General features: G+C 54.2%; 2 protein-coding genes across 2 annotated transcripts in view; both read left to right on the top strand.

Annotated features, from left to right (window-relative positions):
• Positions 1-160: 160 nt before the first annotated feature.
• Positions 161-10849, top strand: LOC133360346 (zinc finger C3H1 domain-containing protein-like). Its single transcript, XM_061579019.1, has 10 exons — positions 161-303; positions 1325-1437; positions 2380-2511; positions 3499-3620; positions 4407-4508; positions 5869-6015; positions 6760-6934; positions 7603-7791; positions 8973-9164; positions 10710-10849. Exons 1-10 carry the CDS (start codon positions 265-267, stop codon positions 10717-10719), a joined length of 1221 nt encoding a protein of 406 aa, XP_061435003.1. The 5' UTR covers positions 161-264; the 3' UTR covers positions 10720-10849.
• Positions 10757-15453, top strand: part of LOC133360307 (zinc finger C3H1 domain-containing protein-like) — a 17363-nt gene continuing 12666 nt past the window's right edge. Inside the window, exons 1-6 of the mRNA XM_061578952.1 lie at positions 10757-10804; positions 10843-10984; positions 11496-11626; positions 13059-13268; positions 13658-13749; positions 14292-14402. Of these exons, the coding sequence (XP_061434936.1) occupies positions 10757-10804; positions 10843-10984; positions 11496-11626; positions 13059-13268; positions 13658-13749; positions 14292-14402 (734 nt within the window). The remainder of the gene's footprint in view (positions 10805-10842; positions 10985-11495; positions 11627-13058; positions 13269-13657; positions 13750-14291; positions 14403-15453) is intronic.

The following is a 15453-nucleotide window of genomic DNA, read 5'->3' as shown; positions in this document are numbered from 1 at the left end:
GCTAGGACCGGGCGCGGCTCTGCGGCTGCGACGCCGGAGGTCGAGGTCGCCCGGCCGCCGGTGACGAGGTCCAGCAAGCGCCGGAGAGGGGCGGCCGTGGCCAGGGGCGTGGGACGCGGGCGAGCCAAGGGCGGGGGCGGCGGAGAAGAGCGCCGGTGCCGGTGGCGGCAAGGCGGTGGCAGGGGGAGACCTGGGACTGCTGGCCCAGGCCGAGACCGAGGCCAGGGCCTTGAGCTGGAGGCGGTGCTCGCTCAGTTCTCGAGGATGCTGCTGCCGGCGGAGGGGCCGACGAGCAGCGAGGAGGTGAAAGTCCCTTGCAGCGAGGCCCAACGCCTCGTCGGTTTAAATGCTGACGTGTCGGCGAAACAAGCAGACCTGTTGCTTTGTGCGGGCCGCGGTGGCTAGGAGATGTTAACTACCTCGCGTAGTATACAGGAGGTCGTGGGTTCGATCCAGACCCTGACGTCTGCTGCTGTATATTTGGAGTTTGCGTGTTTCTCTCCCCGTGGTCACGTGGATTTTTGTCCGGGTCCTCCAGTTTTTCCCCTCCACATTTAGAATATTTGGCTGCTATAAATTTCCACGTGATAAGCCACTTCGTTGAGCTATCATTTGTGGCCAGGTTTTTTTTTCTGAAAAAGAGCTACATAGCTACGTGGGCCTTACCTGGTAAAATATAAAAAAAAAATTGTTTAGTTTAAATCACAACTGTGGCTCTCAAACTCATTGTAGCGAGACTGAAAGAAGGTGTTCAGATTTATTTGCGTAAAAAGTGCATCCAATAAAAAAACCCATTCAATAGTGTCCGCCCAGCGTGTAGCGTGTATGCAGAACGCGTGGTATCATGATTATTGGTTTTTTACCCTTCTCTCTGGCAACAAAACTGACACTTTTTTACAAGGAGTCATGTTTACATAGACCACAATACCTGCAGTCATAATGCAAACAAAAAACATAACTCTGATAATGTACGCACTGTCCTTGAAGTTGATTGGTCCACACCCGAGACAGCTTTCCTTAGAGCCTAGTCTCACATGGGTTGGACCAGATGACGCCAAAAGGCACACAACTCAAAGACGATGCACCATCAGAGTTTGAGAGCTCGGGGGTAAGCATTTACACCATTGGAACCTCATTTGCCAGTAAAAAAAATATGATTATCATATTTTCACTGGCAAATGAGGTTCCAATGGTGCGTGGTATCATATCCGCTGCGTCTTTTCATCCGCTCGCGTTTCACGTCGCCTCCGCCGTTAACAGTGACAGGGTCGTTACGATCGCTCTGCGTTGTTCACCGCTCTGCCCCCCCCCCCCGCCTCGTCAGGATGTGGTGACGGGCGTGGACCTGGTGCGCCTGCCTCGCCCGGCCGTCCGGGACTCCGTGGCCGAACCGTTTGGGCCCTACAAGAGCCCACTGCTCGCGTTCAAGACCTACAGGTGGGTCCGCACCGCCACCGAGCTCAATCGGCCCTGGCTCCTTCCCCTAAGTGTTAAAGCCTCCTACTATGTGTTAAACGCATCTATGCGTGGGTGTCTTGTTTATGTGTTGTAGATTTGAAGCTTTCGTGACTGCAAGGATTCATATTCTTAGGTTTTTTCGGTAAAGTCACGTAGGTAAAACATTTTATTATGTATCAAGTACAGCAATCGTGCTGTGACGGTTCCACCTGAAGACGGAAGCTTGTGTTGCCTCCGAAACGTCGTGATTTTTATTTAATTTTGATTTTACTTTTTTAATTTAAATTTTTGTTCATGTGTCTTATGTAAATATATGTACGGTGCGTGTGTGTGCTAGTTAATGCGTGCGTCTGTGTTTGTACGCATGTCCGTGTGTGTGTCTGCTGCGTGCCTCTGTGCATCTTAGTTTTGCGTACGTCTGTCAATTTGAGTGCGCTCCTGTGTTGTGTGTGTGTGTATGTGTTAGTGTTGTGTTTGTTTGGCCTGGCACAAGCGTCGTGGTGACGTCACCGCCACTTAGTGGCGAGTGGCGGTTGTTGTTGTTGTGTTCTGTTTGTGTCCAGGTGTGTCTGTGGCATTGATGCGGAGGGCGGTTAGTGCAGCAGCGTTTACCCGCGCTGCCTTACGAACTCGGCCCCTTCCGAGTTCACTTCCAGCTCACGGCCACCAACACCAGTGACGGTTGTCTGAACTGGGGCTCCCCTAGGTCGACTCGGCCTCAAACGAGTACCTGGCGGTGTGCGCAAGCATCGCCACTGGGGAGACAAAGGCGGCCGGGCGTGGTGCCGAACCACCCTGCCCCCCTCGCGTGCCGTGCCGACCTTCGTAGTTGCTGTTGCTCGCGCGCGACAATGCTCGCCCCGAAAGTCTGCTAAGGCTACACGGTGGGGCGGGGAATCTTTGTCTCCGTTGGGTGTTTAGGTTCAGCACGTACTTCCGCACCAAGGAGCAGCTTCTGCTGAGTTCCCCGTCCTTCAGCAACAAGGTGGAGCCGCGCTGGAGCTTCTGCCACTTTGAGCTCACGGGGACGTGCAATGACGAGGACTGCCCCTGGTGAGACGCGAGATGGCAGAACACGCGACGGCTCCCTCCAGTAGTAATAGGTTTTTAAATCCTTTATATTAAGTTCACTTGCTTGCTTGCTTGCGCGCTTACGACCGTGCAAATCTTTCGGTCGTTTTTTAACCCACTTCCCGTGATCCAATCGAGCTGACATTTTGCACACAGACTCGTTGTGCGTGACAATTTATTTTCGTGAAAATTTTTTTCCATAACTTTACACTTTTTAGGAAATTTTTTTTTTTTATTACCAATTGCTTAATGGTGGCAGGCAATCATCTGACCCATAGGTGGCAGCCATCTCAAGCCCTTTCAACTAGTACAAAAACTGACAACTTTATACAAGGCAACAAACAGCATCTGAATGTACCATTCAGACGCTGTCTCCCCGACAGACCTGGTCTTTACCTGAGGATGGCTGCTTGCGTTGTGGCCGAAACGTCGTGAGAATGATTTTATTATGTTTTATTTTTATTATTTTATTACTTCCCTTCTACGTGACTTTACCGAAAGAACCAAGAAGATGAATCCCTGCAGTCACGAAAGCTTTAAATCGAAACAAGGCATCATGTTTGCAATAACCACAACACAGGCAGTCAAAATGCATCATCTGGTCCAACACCAATGGAGACTAGGCTCTAAGAAAAGCTGTCTTTGGTGTGGACCAATCAACTTCAAGGACAGTGCATATCGTTATCATCATCAGAGTTGTTTCTTTTTGTTTGCATTTTGACTGCTTGTGTTGTGGTTATTGCAAACATGATCCCTTGTATAAAGGTGTCAGTTTTTTGTACCAGATAAAAGGGTGTAAAAACCTATTACTATATTTTGCTACTGGTAAAGGAGGTCTCGTAGTGTAAAAGTAAACACAGTTAACAGAGCAATATGGTGGCCTAACTTACAAAAAACACGACAACAGCAACAACCTCCCCCCCCCCATACTCATGCTGCTGCTGATGTGGCTGTTACTGACTGGTACAGGCAGCACATGGCGGACTGTACTCTGGGCCGGGAGGAGCTGTTCCAAGACATCCTCTCATATGACCTCCCCCTGCTGGGCTGTACAAGTGAAAGTTCCCAGAAGGAGATAATCACCGCGGCCGGTAAAGCACCACGCACGCACGCTCGACAAAGACAAAGATCCCCTGTTTATAGCCTTGGCAGACTGTTGGGGCAAGTGCTGTTGGTGGGCAGCTTCGAGATTGAAAACGAATTTCTTTGGGACTGATTTTTGAGTTTAGTCTGTTGTTCTTAACCCCCCCCACACCTCCGTTTGGCACGGTTGGCTACGTACGGTGCGAAGGAAGTTCACCGTACGTACCTAATGAAGAGATGTCGCACGCCACTGATGTTTAGCTGTTGCTGGGAATGGATCTCTGGTCGCTGGGTCCGTAGCTCCAGGTGTCCTAACCACTCCACCACCAGCCGCACCGCCCTTAATCCGACTCAACTCAAGAAGCAATAGAAAACGGTGGAGACAATCTACACACCATTCAAAGTAAATCAAAAAAATCAAATGGCTAAGTCTCAACACATCCATTCGTCGATAACAGTGTCCTTTAGAATAGGTAATAGGCGACGTTTCGGGCAATGGCTCTTCAATGGCTCTTCTTCAGAGCACGTATAATTAACTGTAAGTGGGTAAACGCAACCTTACGTTCTTGTCACCTAATTTGCACACCGGGTCATCGACGGCTGACCGCTACGTAGGAGTACCGCGGCCGCGCCGCATCAGTGGCTCGGTTGACAACGTCTTCACTGCATGGTTTATTCTTTTTTGGGGTGGGGGGGGGGGGGGGGGTCTGGTACGCACGCATGTACGTTGAACTCCCTTTCGGCCGCGCTAATCAGAGGCGGCGTCTCTCCCTGCCTCGCCGATGGTCGCGCAGAGAGCTACGTGCGTGGCGTGCTGGGCCCCAACACGGAGCGCGTGACGGCCGATCAGGTGGCCGTGCTGCTCGTGGGCAAGGTCAACGAGCGCGCCCGCCACCGTGAGTGTCATCGTCCGCGCCGCCACCACCACCAAAGATAAAGACAAAGATCTGCCGGATAATTCTAGATTTGAAGCTTTCGTGACTGCAATGATTCATATTCTTAGGTTTTTTCGGTAAAGCCACGTAGGTAAAACATTTAAATTAAAATTAATAAAAGTTAAATTAAAATAAAATCACGACGTTTCGGAGGCAACACAAGCTTCCGTCTTCAGGTGGAACCTCTCACTTGATACAGCAATCGTGCTGTGACGGTTCCACCTGAAGACGGAAGCTTGTGTTGCCTCCGAAACGTCGTGATTTTATTTTTTATCTACGTGACTTTACCGAAAAAACCTAAGAATATCTGCCGGATAGCCTGAATCCGTTGGGGCAAGTGCTTTGAGCGAGCGCCTATGAAAGCGGGGCAAGGCACATGAAGGTGGTGGGTGGCCAACACCACGCCCGGCCAACTTTGTCTCCCTAGTGGCGATGTTTACTACACACCACACCAGGTACTTGTTTCAGGCCGAGTCGAATTAGGGGGAGGCCCAAGACCGGTTCAGATAATCGTCAATCGTCACTTTGTGTTGGCCGTGAGCGGGAATCGAACTCGGGTCGCCGGGTTCGTAGTGCAGCAAGGTCAACGGCCGGGCCCGCCAGCGTGAGTGTGACTCCGCTAGCAAGCGTGCCGGGCTTGCCACGGCGCCGCCACCACCACCACCGCTCTTGCTAGCTTACGACTGCCGCTAGGATCGGTAACGCGCCGCTGCCCGCCGCACAGAACTCGCTCGCTCTCGGAGGGGAGGAGGAATCGCGGTCGAGCGGGAAGGCAGCAGTCAGGCGGCGAGCCGGTGCTGCCAACAATTGCCCGAGTTCTGCGGTCCTCCACACGTCAAGATTGTTTCACCCAATTGATCCGGGTCTTTTTACGTGTGGGTGGAAACCCGGAGCGCTCTCTGCAATACAATGGGGACTCATAATAAAACAATAAAATAAAACATTCTATGTGACTTTACCGAAAGAACCAAGAAGATGAATCCCTGCAGTCACGAAAGCTTTAAATCGAAATACAATGGGGACATGATATTAATCCGCACTTTGCTGGACCGCCTTCTCCTGGCTAGCCAATGGGGTCCAGCACCTCTTCCTCGACGTCAACGGGAAGGGAGTCTCGCACAACATCTGTGCGGTGATCGCAGGCAGTCCATGCACAGCAGCCGTAAAAACCGCGGGGTGGGCTCGGTGCGCCGGGTGATGGTGGGTGGGGGTGTTAACGGACTCGGCTAACAAGGGGATTGGTAGGGTCGGGGTTGGTGACACGCCATTGCTCCGGAGACTCGCGCTGACTGGTACCGCCCCCCCCGCCCCCCCACCGCAGAACCCCCCTTCACCACGTTCAAGGAGCGGCGGGCGTGGCGGCCCGTGGCCGTGAGGAAGACGAACGCGGCGGGGACGGCCGGTGGGAGCGACAGCGAGAGCGGCGACGACGGCGTTGACCGCGGGGCGCTCCCCGGGCCCGGCAAGCGTGAGAGATTGAGCGCGGACACACACGGTGACGCGCAGGCACACGGTGACGCGCAGACACACGGTGACGCGCAGGCACACGGTGACGCGCAGGCACACGGCGACTCGCAGGCACACGGTGACTCGCAGGCACACGGTGACTCGCAGGCACACGGCGACTCGCAGACACACGGCGACTCGCAGGCACACGGCGACTCGCAGGCACACGGCGACTCGCAGGCACACGGCGACTCGCAGGCACACGGCGACTCGCAGGCACACGGTGACGCGCAGGCACACGGTGATGCGCAGGCACACGGTGACGCGCAGGCACACGGTGACGCACAGACACACGGTGACGCGCAGACACGGTGACACGCAGACACATGGTGACGTGCGGACACCACCGCTAGTCGACACCAACATGATGACGCTGTGACGTGCAGACACGGCGACGCGCAGACACACGGTGACGCGCGGACACATGGTGACGTGCGGACACCACCGCTAGTCGACACCAACATGATGACGCTGTGACGCGCAGACACGGCGACGCGCAGACACACGGTGACGCACAGACACGCGGCGACGCGCAGACACGGTCGCTAGTGAACAAAGTGACACCCAATCACTTGGCGCTCGTCAAACGCAGATCATGCGGGTGTGGGAATACTCTCCGGGCTACCGACCTGGACAGTCCGGGCTGATGTGAGTCTACCCCACTCCCCCCCCCTTACCCCCCCCCTCTCACCACGTGCCCGTGTAGCCGGTCCAGCCGTGGCACGGCAGGTCGAGGCGGCGGCGTCGGCGGCGTGCAGCGAGCGCTACTTCAGCGCCGGCTCGGATGACGCCGCGCGGCTCGAGGAGGCCGTGGAGCGGAGCCCCGGCGACATCCAGCTGTGGATCAAGCTGTCCGAGAAGTACCTCCACCAGCCCGAGTGGTACGGACCCCCCCGCACGCACGCCGGTAGTACGGCACTGCTGCGTCAGGCAGCTTTCTTTGAGACTAGGCTCAAAGATGTGGACCAATCGGTTTAAAAAGACGATGCATAGACTATCGCAGCATGTTATGTTTTTTTTCACCACAAGTATATGTGTTATTGCAGACATGATTCCTTGCAAAAGGTTTCAGTTTGGTGTGTTAACATCTTAACACAACTGTTTTAGTGCCAGAAAAGGGAAAACCCTATTATCATAATTGAATACTGGCTTCAGTTTGGTGTTTTAACATCTTAACACAACTGTTTTTAGTGCCAGAAAGGGTAAAACCTATGCTTATATTTCGATACTGGCAAGGGAGGGTCCCATGATGTGTGCATTTACTTTGAAGCTGATTTGGCCTTCACCAGAGGCGACGGCCCCCTTAATGACCTTTGTCTCACCACCGGTGTTGCAGCAGAGAACGACGCCAAAAGGTGGACGGCACAAAAGGCGATGCGAATATCGCATCATCCGTAGCTCGGGTTGAGCAGTTAGATGCAAATGTAAACAACACATGAATAATTTGTTCATCAAAGTGCCCCCAACTCTGTCCCGCCCCTCCACTCCCGTCTCACCAGCCCCCACCCCCCTGTCCCTCTGCGACCTTCGCCCCCCCCCCCCACCCTAGCGACCCCACGGAGGCGCTCAACGCAGCCCTCACTGCCTGTCGCGGGCGCTGGAGGCGAACCGCGGCAGCGGCGAGGTGTGGGGTCGCTACCTGGCGCTGTTCGCCGGCTGCGTCGGCAGCCACAAGGAGCTGCAGGAGATGTGCGAGTGGCCGTGGGCTACGCGCCCCGACCACGGCCTGTGGTGGCAGGTGAGACGGGGGTGCATCGCGTGTGTGTACGTGCGCGTGTGTGTGCGCGTGTGTGTGAGCGTGTGTGTACGCGTACGTGGGGAGCGGTAGTGTAGCGGTTAGCGCGCTGCGCTATGAACCTGGCGACCCGGGTTCGATTCCCGCTCACAGCTAACACCAGTGACGATTATCTGAACCGGTCCTGGGCCTCCCCTAGGTCGACTCGGCCTTAAATGAGTACCTGGTGCGGTGTGTAGTAAACATCACCACTACGGAGGCAAAGGCGGTCGGGCGCGGTGCTGTGGCCACCCACCCCCTCGTGTGCCGCGCCGGCCCTTCACAGGTGCTCGCTAACAGCACTTGCCCCAACAGCCTGTTCAAGGCTATATGGGGAGGCTTTATTGTACGCGTATGTGTAGTATTCGGTCAACGTACGGCACCTGGGTTTGTGACCTATCAAGCAGGCCTTTGACACATTGCCTCGGATTGCACGTGGCCTGGCACAAGCGCCGTGGTGACCCGTACCTGGTGCGACGTGTCAATATCAGCACTGGGAAGACAAAGGTGGCCGGGCATGGCTCTGGCCACACCACCGCATTGTGCACCGTGCCGCCCTTCTTAGGCGGTCACTCACAGCACTTGCCCCAACAGTCTGTGGAAGTGTGGGGGCTCTGGGATCCTAGACAGATAAGCCTCGGCGCCAGGATCCCAGGCAACCAGACGCTTAAGCTCCTTGGCGCCACCAACGGGGGGGGCTGTGTGTGCTCTGTGGGATATCTGGGGGCGCACACAACCCACCCCTCGTTGGGGACGAGGCATAAAAGGGCAGCTCCCTGGCCGATCGGGGCCAGTCGCAGCTCAAGACCCAAGACCCGCAGCCAGCTTAGGACCCTGGACCCCCTCGTCCCGCTTGTCCTTGTAAGGGGCCGGGACGCTGTGAGGGCCAGTGGTGGGACTCTGGGACTCCCGGCTCTACGTCCTTGTAAGGGCGAGTTCCGAGGAAGCCAGAGTCCAGACCCGCACCTTGGCTGGGTCGGGTCAGATTAGCCTCCCCTAGGCTAATTGTAGCCGGAGGACCCCAGAGCGTAGCCAGAGTAGTGTATCTAGGCTGTGTACCGGAACCCAATTACAAAAGGCCATGAGGGCCATCTTTTTCGTCTTGATTTTCACGTCTGTGTCTGCGTGCGTGCGTGCGATCACAGTACCTCTCGCTGGAGCGAACGTACGAGGGCAAGGACTACGTCTGCTCCCGTCTGCTCCAGTTCCTCGTCGCCGCGGCGGCGACGGCGGCCGACCGGCGCCTGCACTCGCACCGCCTGCTCGAGGCCCTGCTCTACCGCGTGCAGCTCAACGTCTGCACGGGGCGCCTGCAGCTGGCGCTCGAAATCTTCCGGGTGCGCACGAGGCGGCAGTCGCTTGAGGCGTCGTGCCCCGCCGATTGGCGCTCGCCACGGCGCTAGCTGCAGCAGAGGTCGCAAACGGGTTTTAATTCCTTACCCGTACCCGGCCGCACCAGGGTCGCAAATGGGACCCGTTCCCTACCCGAAATGAGTGACAAACGGTTACTCACCAGTGACTCATGGCCTACCCGTACCCGGCCGCACCAGGGTCGCAAACGGGTACCGGTACCCGTACCCGACCGGGTACAGGTAGCCGGGTATCTGGTAGGGTACGGGTATCGGGTACCCGGTTGCGACCTCTGAGCTGCAGTCACGACCCCCCTTCCCTGTGTGTCTCTCTGTCATGGTTGTAGCGACGTCTCTCGGTCCAGCCGATGTCCGATTCCAGCTGTGTAACGTCTCTCCTAACGCAGTGGCGAGATGTTAACCACCTCGCCTGGTGTGCAGGAGGTCGTGGGTTCGATCCCGACCCCTGAAGCCTACTGCTGTATATTTGGAGTTTGCGTCTCTCATCATCATCACGGTGGCTAGGAGATGTTAACTACCTCGCCTGGTACACAGGAGGTCGTGGGTTCGATCCCGACCCTAACGCCTGCTGCTGTATTATTTGGAGATTGCGTCTCTCATCATCATCATGGTGGCTAGGAGATGTTAACCACCTCGCCTGGTATACAAGAGGTCGTGGGTTCGATCCCGACCCTGACGCCTGCTGCTGTATATTTGGAGTTTGCACGCCTCTCTCTGCCCGTGGTCGCGTGGATTTATCTCCAGGTCCTTCGTTTTTTTCCCCTCGACATTTAGAATAAATGTCAAGCGTTTTAGAGTATTCGGCCGCTATAAACTTCCACGTGATGATGATAAGCCACTTGCCTTGCCTGCTAAAATGTTAAATATTTTAATCTTGATTTGAAGCTTTCATGACTGCAGGAATCCATACTTTTTGGTTCTTTCGGTAAAGTCACGTGGGTAGAAAGAATAATAGATCGCGACGTTTCGATCAAATTTTTTTGCTACCTACGTGACTTTACCGAAAGAACCAAACGGTATGTAAAATATTTTAGTTTAATACTTTAGTTTACATGCCGTGTCCTTTCGCAAAGAAGTCGGCGATCGTGCCCTGCATTTTTAAATCAAAATTGAAAACTAATTTCTATAGAACTGCTTATTGCATTTCGCTTGGTCTCCTTCTCCCGCATTTCCGATTTGGCACGGCTGACTTTATACGGTGCGAACGAAGGGAGCGTAAAGAGGAGAGGGTCACCGTACGTACAGTGAATTTGAAACACGAGCGTCCAACTGCATAAAATCGGCGCTTCGTGGGAACAACGCAACCTGAAAAACACACCGGGATAGTGTATCGTAGATCACGGCAGCGGAAACCTCTCTCTTGCCGTGGGCCACGCACGAACGACTTCCATGCAACCTCCGTCCACGACACTTCTCAAGAGCTCGTTAATCTGCGTGCCGCGTTGGTCCACGGGAGGATGCGTGCGCGTCTCTTACACGTGGCGCCATGCGCGCGCGTCCGCCCGTCCACAGCAAGCGCTGAAAGCCGACTGGCACCGCCGGGAAAGAAGAGGAGGAAGATGCGACGCGGGAACCGTGCGTGTCGGCGCTGCTGCTCCCTGCCGACCGCGCCGTCGCGTGGCTCTCTTATCTTCACGCCGTCGAGTTTGGCGAGCTGCCCTCCGCACTCGCCGACCCGGCCTGCTCGCTGCCCGGCGCCCTCGTGCGCAAGGAGCCCTTCGTGCTGCCCTGGCGCTGGCGAGGCGACCTCAAGACTCCGCCCGCCGCGCTGCTGGTGCTGCTGCAGGGTAGGGGACCTCTGGAGGGGTGGAGGGGCGGGTGGTTATCGACGTCCGTCGTGACGTTTACCATCGGCTGGCAGGCGCGTGACATTTTTATTACGGGCGGAGAGATTGGTACAATGTTTGCGTGCACGTCAAACTTCTTTCGCGACGTACGCAGCCAACCGTGGCAATCGGAGGTGCCGACGGGATGGATTTTGCACGTGGATTTTTCTCCGGGTCCTCTGGCTTTCTGCTCCACGTTTAGAATCGACGTGAACGCGTTGGAAGTATTTGGCTGCTATGAATTTCCACGCGACGATGAACCACTTGCTTGAGCTATCATGTGACAAAAGAGCTGCATAGCTCAGCGGTGGACCTTACCTGCTAAAATAAAAACTAGTTTATGTTGCAGTTCATCAGCCGGCGCTTCCCCCATCGAGCCATCCGCACGGGTGTTTGCGCACGGTACACCACGACGCGCCCGCAACTTCTCCCCCCGCCCCACCCCCCCCACCTTCTCCGCCACGCAACACAGAGGCCGTGCGAGCTTGCTCCAGTGGTCCGGGCGGCGCTGACGACGATTGCGACGACGGCAGTGGTGGCGACGCCCGGGCAGAGACGTTGGCTGCGTGCCTGCCCATCCACAGGAACGCGCTGCGCGTGCACGTGCTATGCGAGAGGTGCGTCTCCACTCTCGCACGCCCCGCTAGCCGCTTGGTGCTGCCCCCCCCCCCCCCCCCGTGTCTCCATGTCACCCTGCCCTACCCGCCGCACCCCCCCCCCCCCCCCACGTGCCCGTCTTGCCGTATCCCACATTTTTCGATTTAAAGCTTTCTGCACACATTTAGAATGAACGTGCGTTGAATAAGAACATTTGGCCCCTATGAATTTCCACGTGACGATAAGCTACTTCAATTTCGATTAAAGCTTTTGTGACTGCAGTGATTCGTCTTCTTGGATCTTTTGGTAAAGTCACGTAGAAGGGAAATAATAAAAATAAAACATTATAAAATACAATTCTCACGACGTTTCGGCCACAACGCAAGCAGCCGTCCTCAGGTGAAGAACAGGGCTGTCGGAAAGACAGCGTCTGAATGCAAGTTTTTCCGACAGCCCTGTTCTTCACCTGAGGACGGCTGCTTGCGTTGTGGCCGAAACGTCGTGAGAATTGTATTTGATTATGTTTTATTTTCATTATTTTATTATTTCCCTTCTACGTGACTTTACCGAAAGAACCAAGAAGATGTATCGCACATTGTTACTACAATGTGGGGCGTCGCGGTGGCGAGGTGTTACCTCCCTCGCCCCGACCTGTGACGCCTGTTGTATATTTAGAGTTTGCGTGTCTCTCTCTCTCTCTCGCTTTGTCCCCCCACATTTGGAATCGACGTGCGTTTAGAGTATTTGCGCACAAGCCACTTCGTTGAGCCGTCATTTGTGGCCAGGTCACTTCTGTAAAAAGAGCTACGTAGCTCGGGGGGCATTCCTTCGCTGGTTTCCATGGAGCTCGACATTTCGGAGGGAGATCTGCAAACTCGAAATGTACAACAGGTATCGGGTTCTAGATTTGAAGCTTTCGTGACTGCAAGGATTCATATTCTTGTGTTTTTTCGGTAAAGTCACTTGGGTAAAAAAATTAATAGAAGTAAAATATTTTATTTTTATTTCACTTTTATTAATTTTAATTTTTTCGGTAAAGTCACGTAGGTAAAAAAAATAAAAATTAATAAAAGTAAAATATTTTATTTTTATTTTGCTTTTATTAATTTTAATTTTTTTCGGTAAAGTCACGTAGGTAAAATAAAAAAAATTAATAAAAGTAAAATATTTTATTTTTATTTCACTTTTATTAATTTAAATTTTTTTCGGTAAAGTCACGTAGGTAAAAAAAAATTAAATTAATAAAAGTAAAATATTTTATTTTTATTAATTTTTATTTTTTTACCTACGTGACTTTACCAAAAAAACCCAGGAATAGGTATCGGGTTCTAACCCGCGACCCGCATCCCCGGCGAGGGAGAACTTCTCACCACCGCGTGCCCCCCCCCACGTCCCGTTCGTTCCATCCTCATTCGCCCGCTTTTCCAAAACCCCGCAGCTGGGACGAGGCGCTTGCGCTGTGCGGCACGATCTGCACGGAGGCTGCCGGGACCCCGCTGGAGCTGGAGGGCGTGCGCGGCAGCTGGCGGAGACGCTCGTGCAGCGGGGCGACGCGGCGGAGGGCGCGAGGGCCTGGCTCGGGGCCCTGCGGCGCCGGCCGAGGGACGCGCGCCTCGCTTACCACGCCGCCAAGTTCCTCGCCGCCCACGTGAGTGGCGGAGCCGGGGTTTGCCGCTACGGCTACGGCTCCGGCGGGGGGTCCGCCCGGGTCGAGATGATTTGGTCGCGCCCTGTGAGGTGTCGTCGCGAGGTCGGGAGATCGGCCGTCGATGTCGGTGTCGAGTTCAAGATGTTAACTACCTCGCCCGGTATGCGGGAGGTCGTGGGTTTTGATCCCGACCCCTTGACGCCTGCTTAGTATATATGGAGTTTGTGTGTCTCTCTCTCTCCCTGTGGTCGCGTGGATTTACCACTGGTCCTCCGGTTTTTCCCCTCCGCATTTATAAAAACGTCTGACGGTGTCTGTGTCGTGACCACGCCAGTAGCTCTGGTCGTTGCGAGGTGTGGAACGTCCGTCTGTCGTCTGTGTCCGTTCAGGCTGTGGAGGAGAAGCCGATCGCTGTGCTCGAGTCCCTCGCGGTGTCGTTCTTCGCGGAGGAAAAGGCGGCCACCACCGAGCTCCTGTTCAGGTGCCGCCCCCCCTCCCTTCCTACCCGCGAGTCACGTGCACGTGCCATGTGACCACAGCCGGCAGACGGTATAGCAACCGGAAGGTTGTGATTTCAAGTCTGGACCGTGGGTCGACTGGTCATCTTCATCGTGGTGCGATCGATGGGTTTGCGAGGCTCGCCGACTGAACCCTGAACCCTAGCTCATTAGTCACACACACACACAGCGCGCTTGCCACAAATGAACCACCAATACCTTGCTGAACTCGTCAAGGAGCACAATCACGTGAACTCCGTTCACCCTCACGGCGAATTTTGGCTCGCCATCGAAGACTCGCCGCATCTGCAGATGTCCGGGACGCTCTCCCCTCCGATATTAGGAAGCCGCTGGAGCGGTGCACTTTTAAATCATCAACTTGTTTGAAAACTCATTTCTTTAGAACTGCTTGTTGTGTTTAGTTTGTCCTTCCCCCGCACCTCCGATTCGCGCGGTTGGCTACGTACGGTGCGAAGGAAGCTCAACATACGTACGTGCGCATAACACGTGTTGCGTTCATCTCCAGGTCTCTGCTCGGGTGCCCCGTGCCGTACAACTTCCGAGCCCCCGACTTTGCGGCCGGAGTCTCGCGCGAGACGCTGCAGGCCCAGCAGGGCTACCTGTGGCTCTGCTACTGGTACGTTCCCCCCCCCCCCCGCCCCCCCACGATGAACTTTTTCGTGACCAATACGATGCTAATCTTCACGAGGCCTCACTCGTGCGCCGTTGTGGCTAGGAGATGTTAACTACCTCGCCTGGTGTACAGGAGGTCGTGGGTTTGATCCCGACCCTGACGCCTGCTGCTGTATATTTGGAGTTTGCGTCTCTCATCATTATCACGGTGGCTAGGAGATGTTAACTACCTCGCCTGGTGCACAGGAGGTCGTGGGTTCGATCCCGACCCTGACGCCTGCTGCTGTACATTTGGAGTTTGCGTCTCTCATCATCATCATCACGGTGGCTAGGAGATGTTAACTACCTCGCCTGGTGTACGGGAGGTCGTGGGTTCGATCCTGACCTTAATGCCTGCTGCTGTGTATTTGGAGTTTGCGTGTCTCTCTCCCCGTCGTCTCGTGGATTTTTCTCCGGATCCTCTGGTTTCTTATTCTTCCACGTTTAGAATCGGTGTTACGCGTTGAGAGTATTTGGCTGATAAAATTTACAAACAACGATGAACCACCATTGAAACCTCCTTTGCCAGTAGCAAAATATGATAATAGTTTTTTTTACCCTTTTATCTGGCAACAAAACTGACACCTTTTTTTTACAAGAAGTCATGTTTGCCTTTTGGCGTCATCTGGTCCAACACCACGCGAGACTAGGCTCTAAGGAAAGCTGTCTCGGGTGTGGACCAATCAATTTCAAGGACAGTGCATACATTATCAGAGTTGTATTTTTTTTTGCATTCCGACCGCAGGTATTGTGGTAAATGCAAACATGACTCTTTGTAAAAAAAAAGGTGTCAGTGTTGTTGCCAGATAAAAGGGTAAAAAACGATGAACAATTCTGTCGAGCTATAATTTGTGGTCAGGTCGCTTTGGATAAAGATCTATTTAGCTCAGTGGGCTCTTACCTGGTAAACTAAAAATATACAAGATTTGAAGTTTTCGTGACTGCAGGGATCCATGTTCTTTGGTTCTTTCGGCAAAGTCGCGTAGGTGAAAAAGAAAAGAAAAAATAATAATATT

This window comes from Lethenteron reissneri, chromosome 68, assembly GCF_015708825.2.
Source record: "Lethenteron reissneri isolate LAM-NWPU_2019-01 chromosome 68, ASM1570882v1, whole genome shotgun sequence".
NCBI classification, from domain to species: domain Eukaryota; kingdom Metazoa; phylum Chordata; class Hyperoartia; order Petromyzontiformes; family Petromyzontidae; genus Lethenteron; species Lethenteron reissneri.
This window is presented reverse-complemented; position numbering and strand designations above follow the sequence as displayed.

Bases quoted from the DNA above. Each gene is read 5' to 3' on its own strand.
- LOC133360346 (XM_061579019.1), top strand. From the start codon at position 265: ATGCTGCTGCCGGCGGAGGGGCCGACGAGCAGCGAGGAG. The intron at 2,512-3,498 runs GTGAGACGCGAG...TGACTGGTACAG, and splicing joins AATGACGAGGACTGCCCCTG to GCAGCACATGGCGGACTGTA. The intron at 3,621-4,406 runs GTAAAGCACCAC...ATGGTCGCGCAG, and splicing joins GGAGATAATCACCGCGGCCG to AGAGCTACGTGCGTGGCGTG.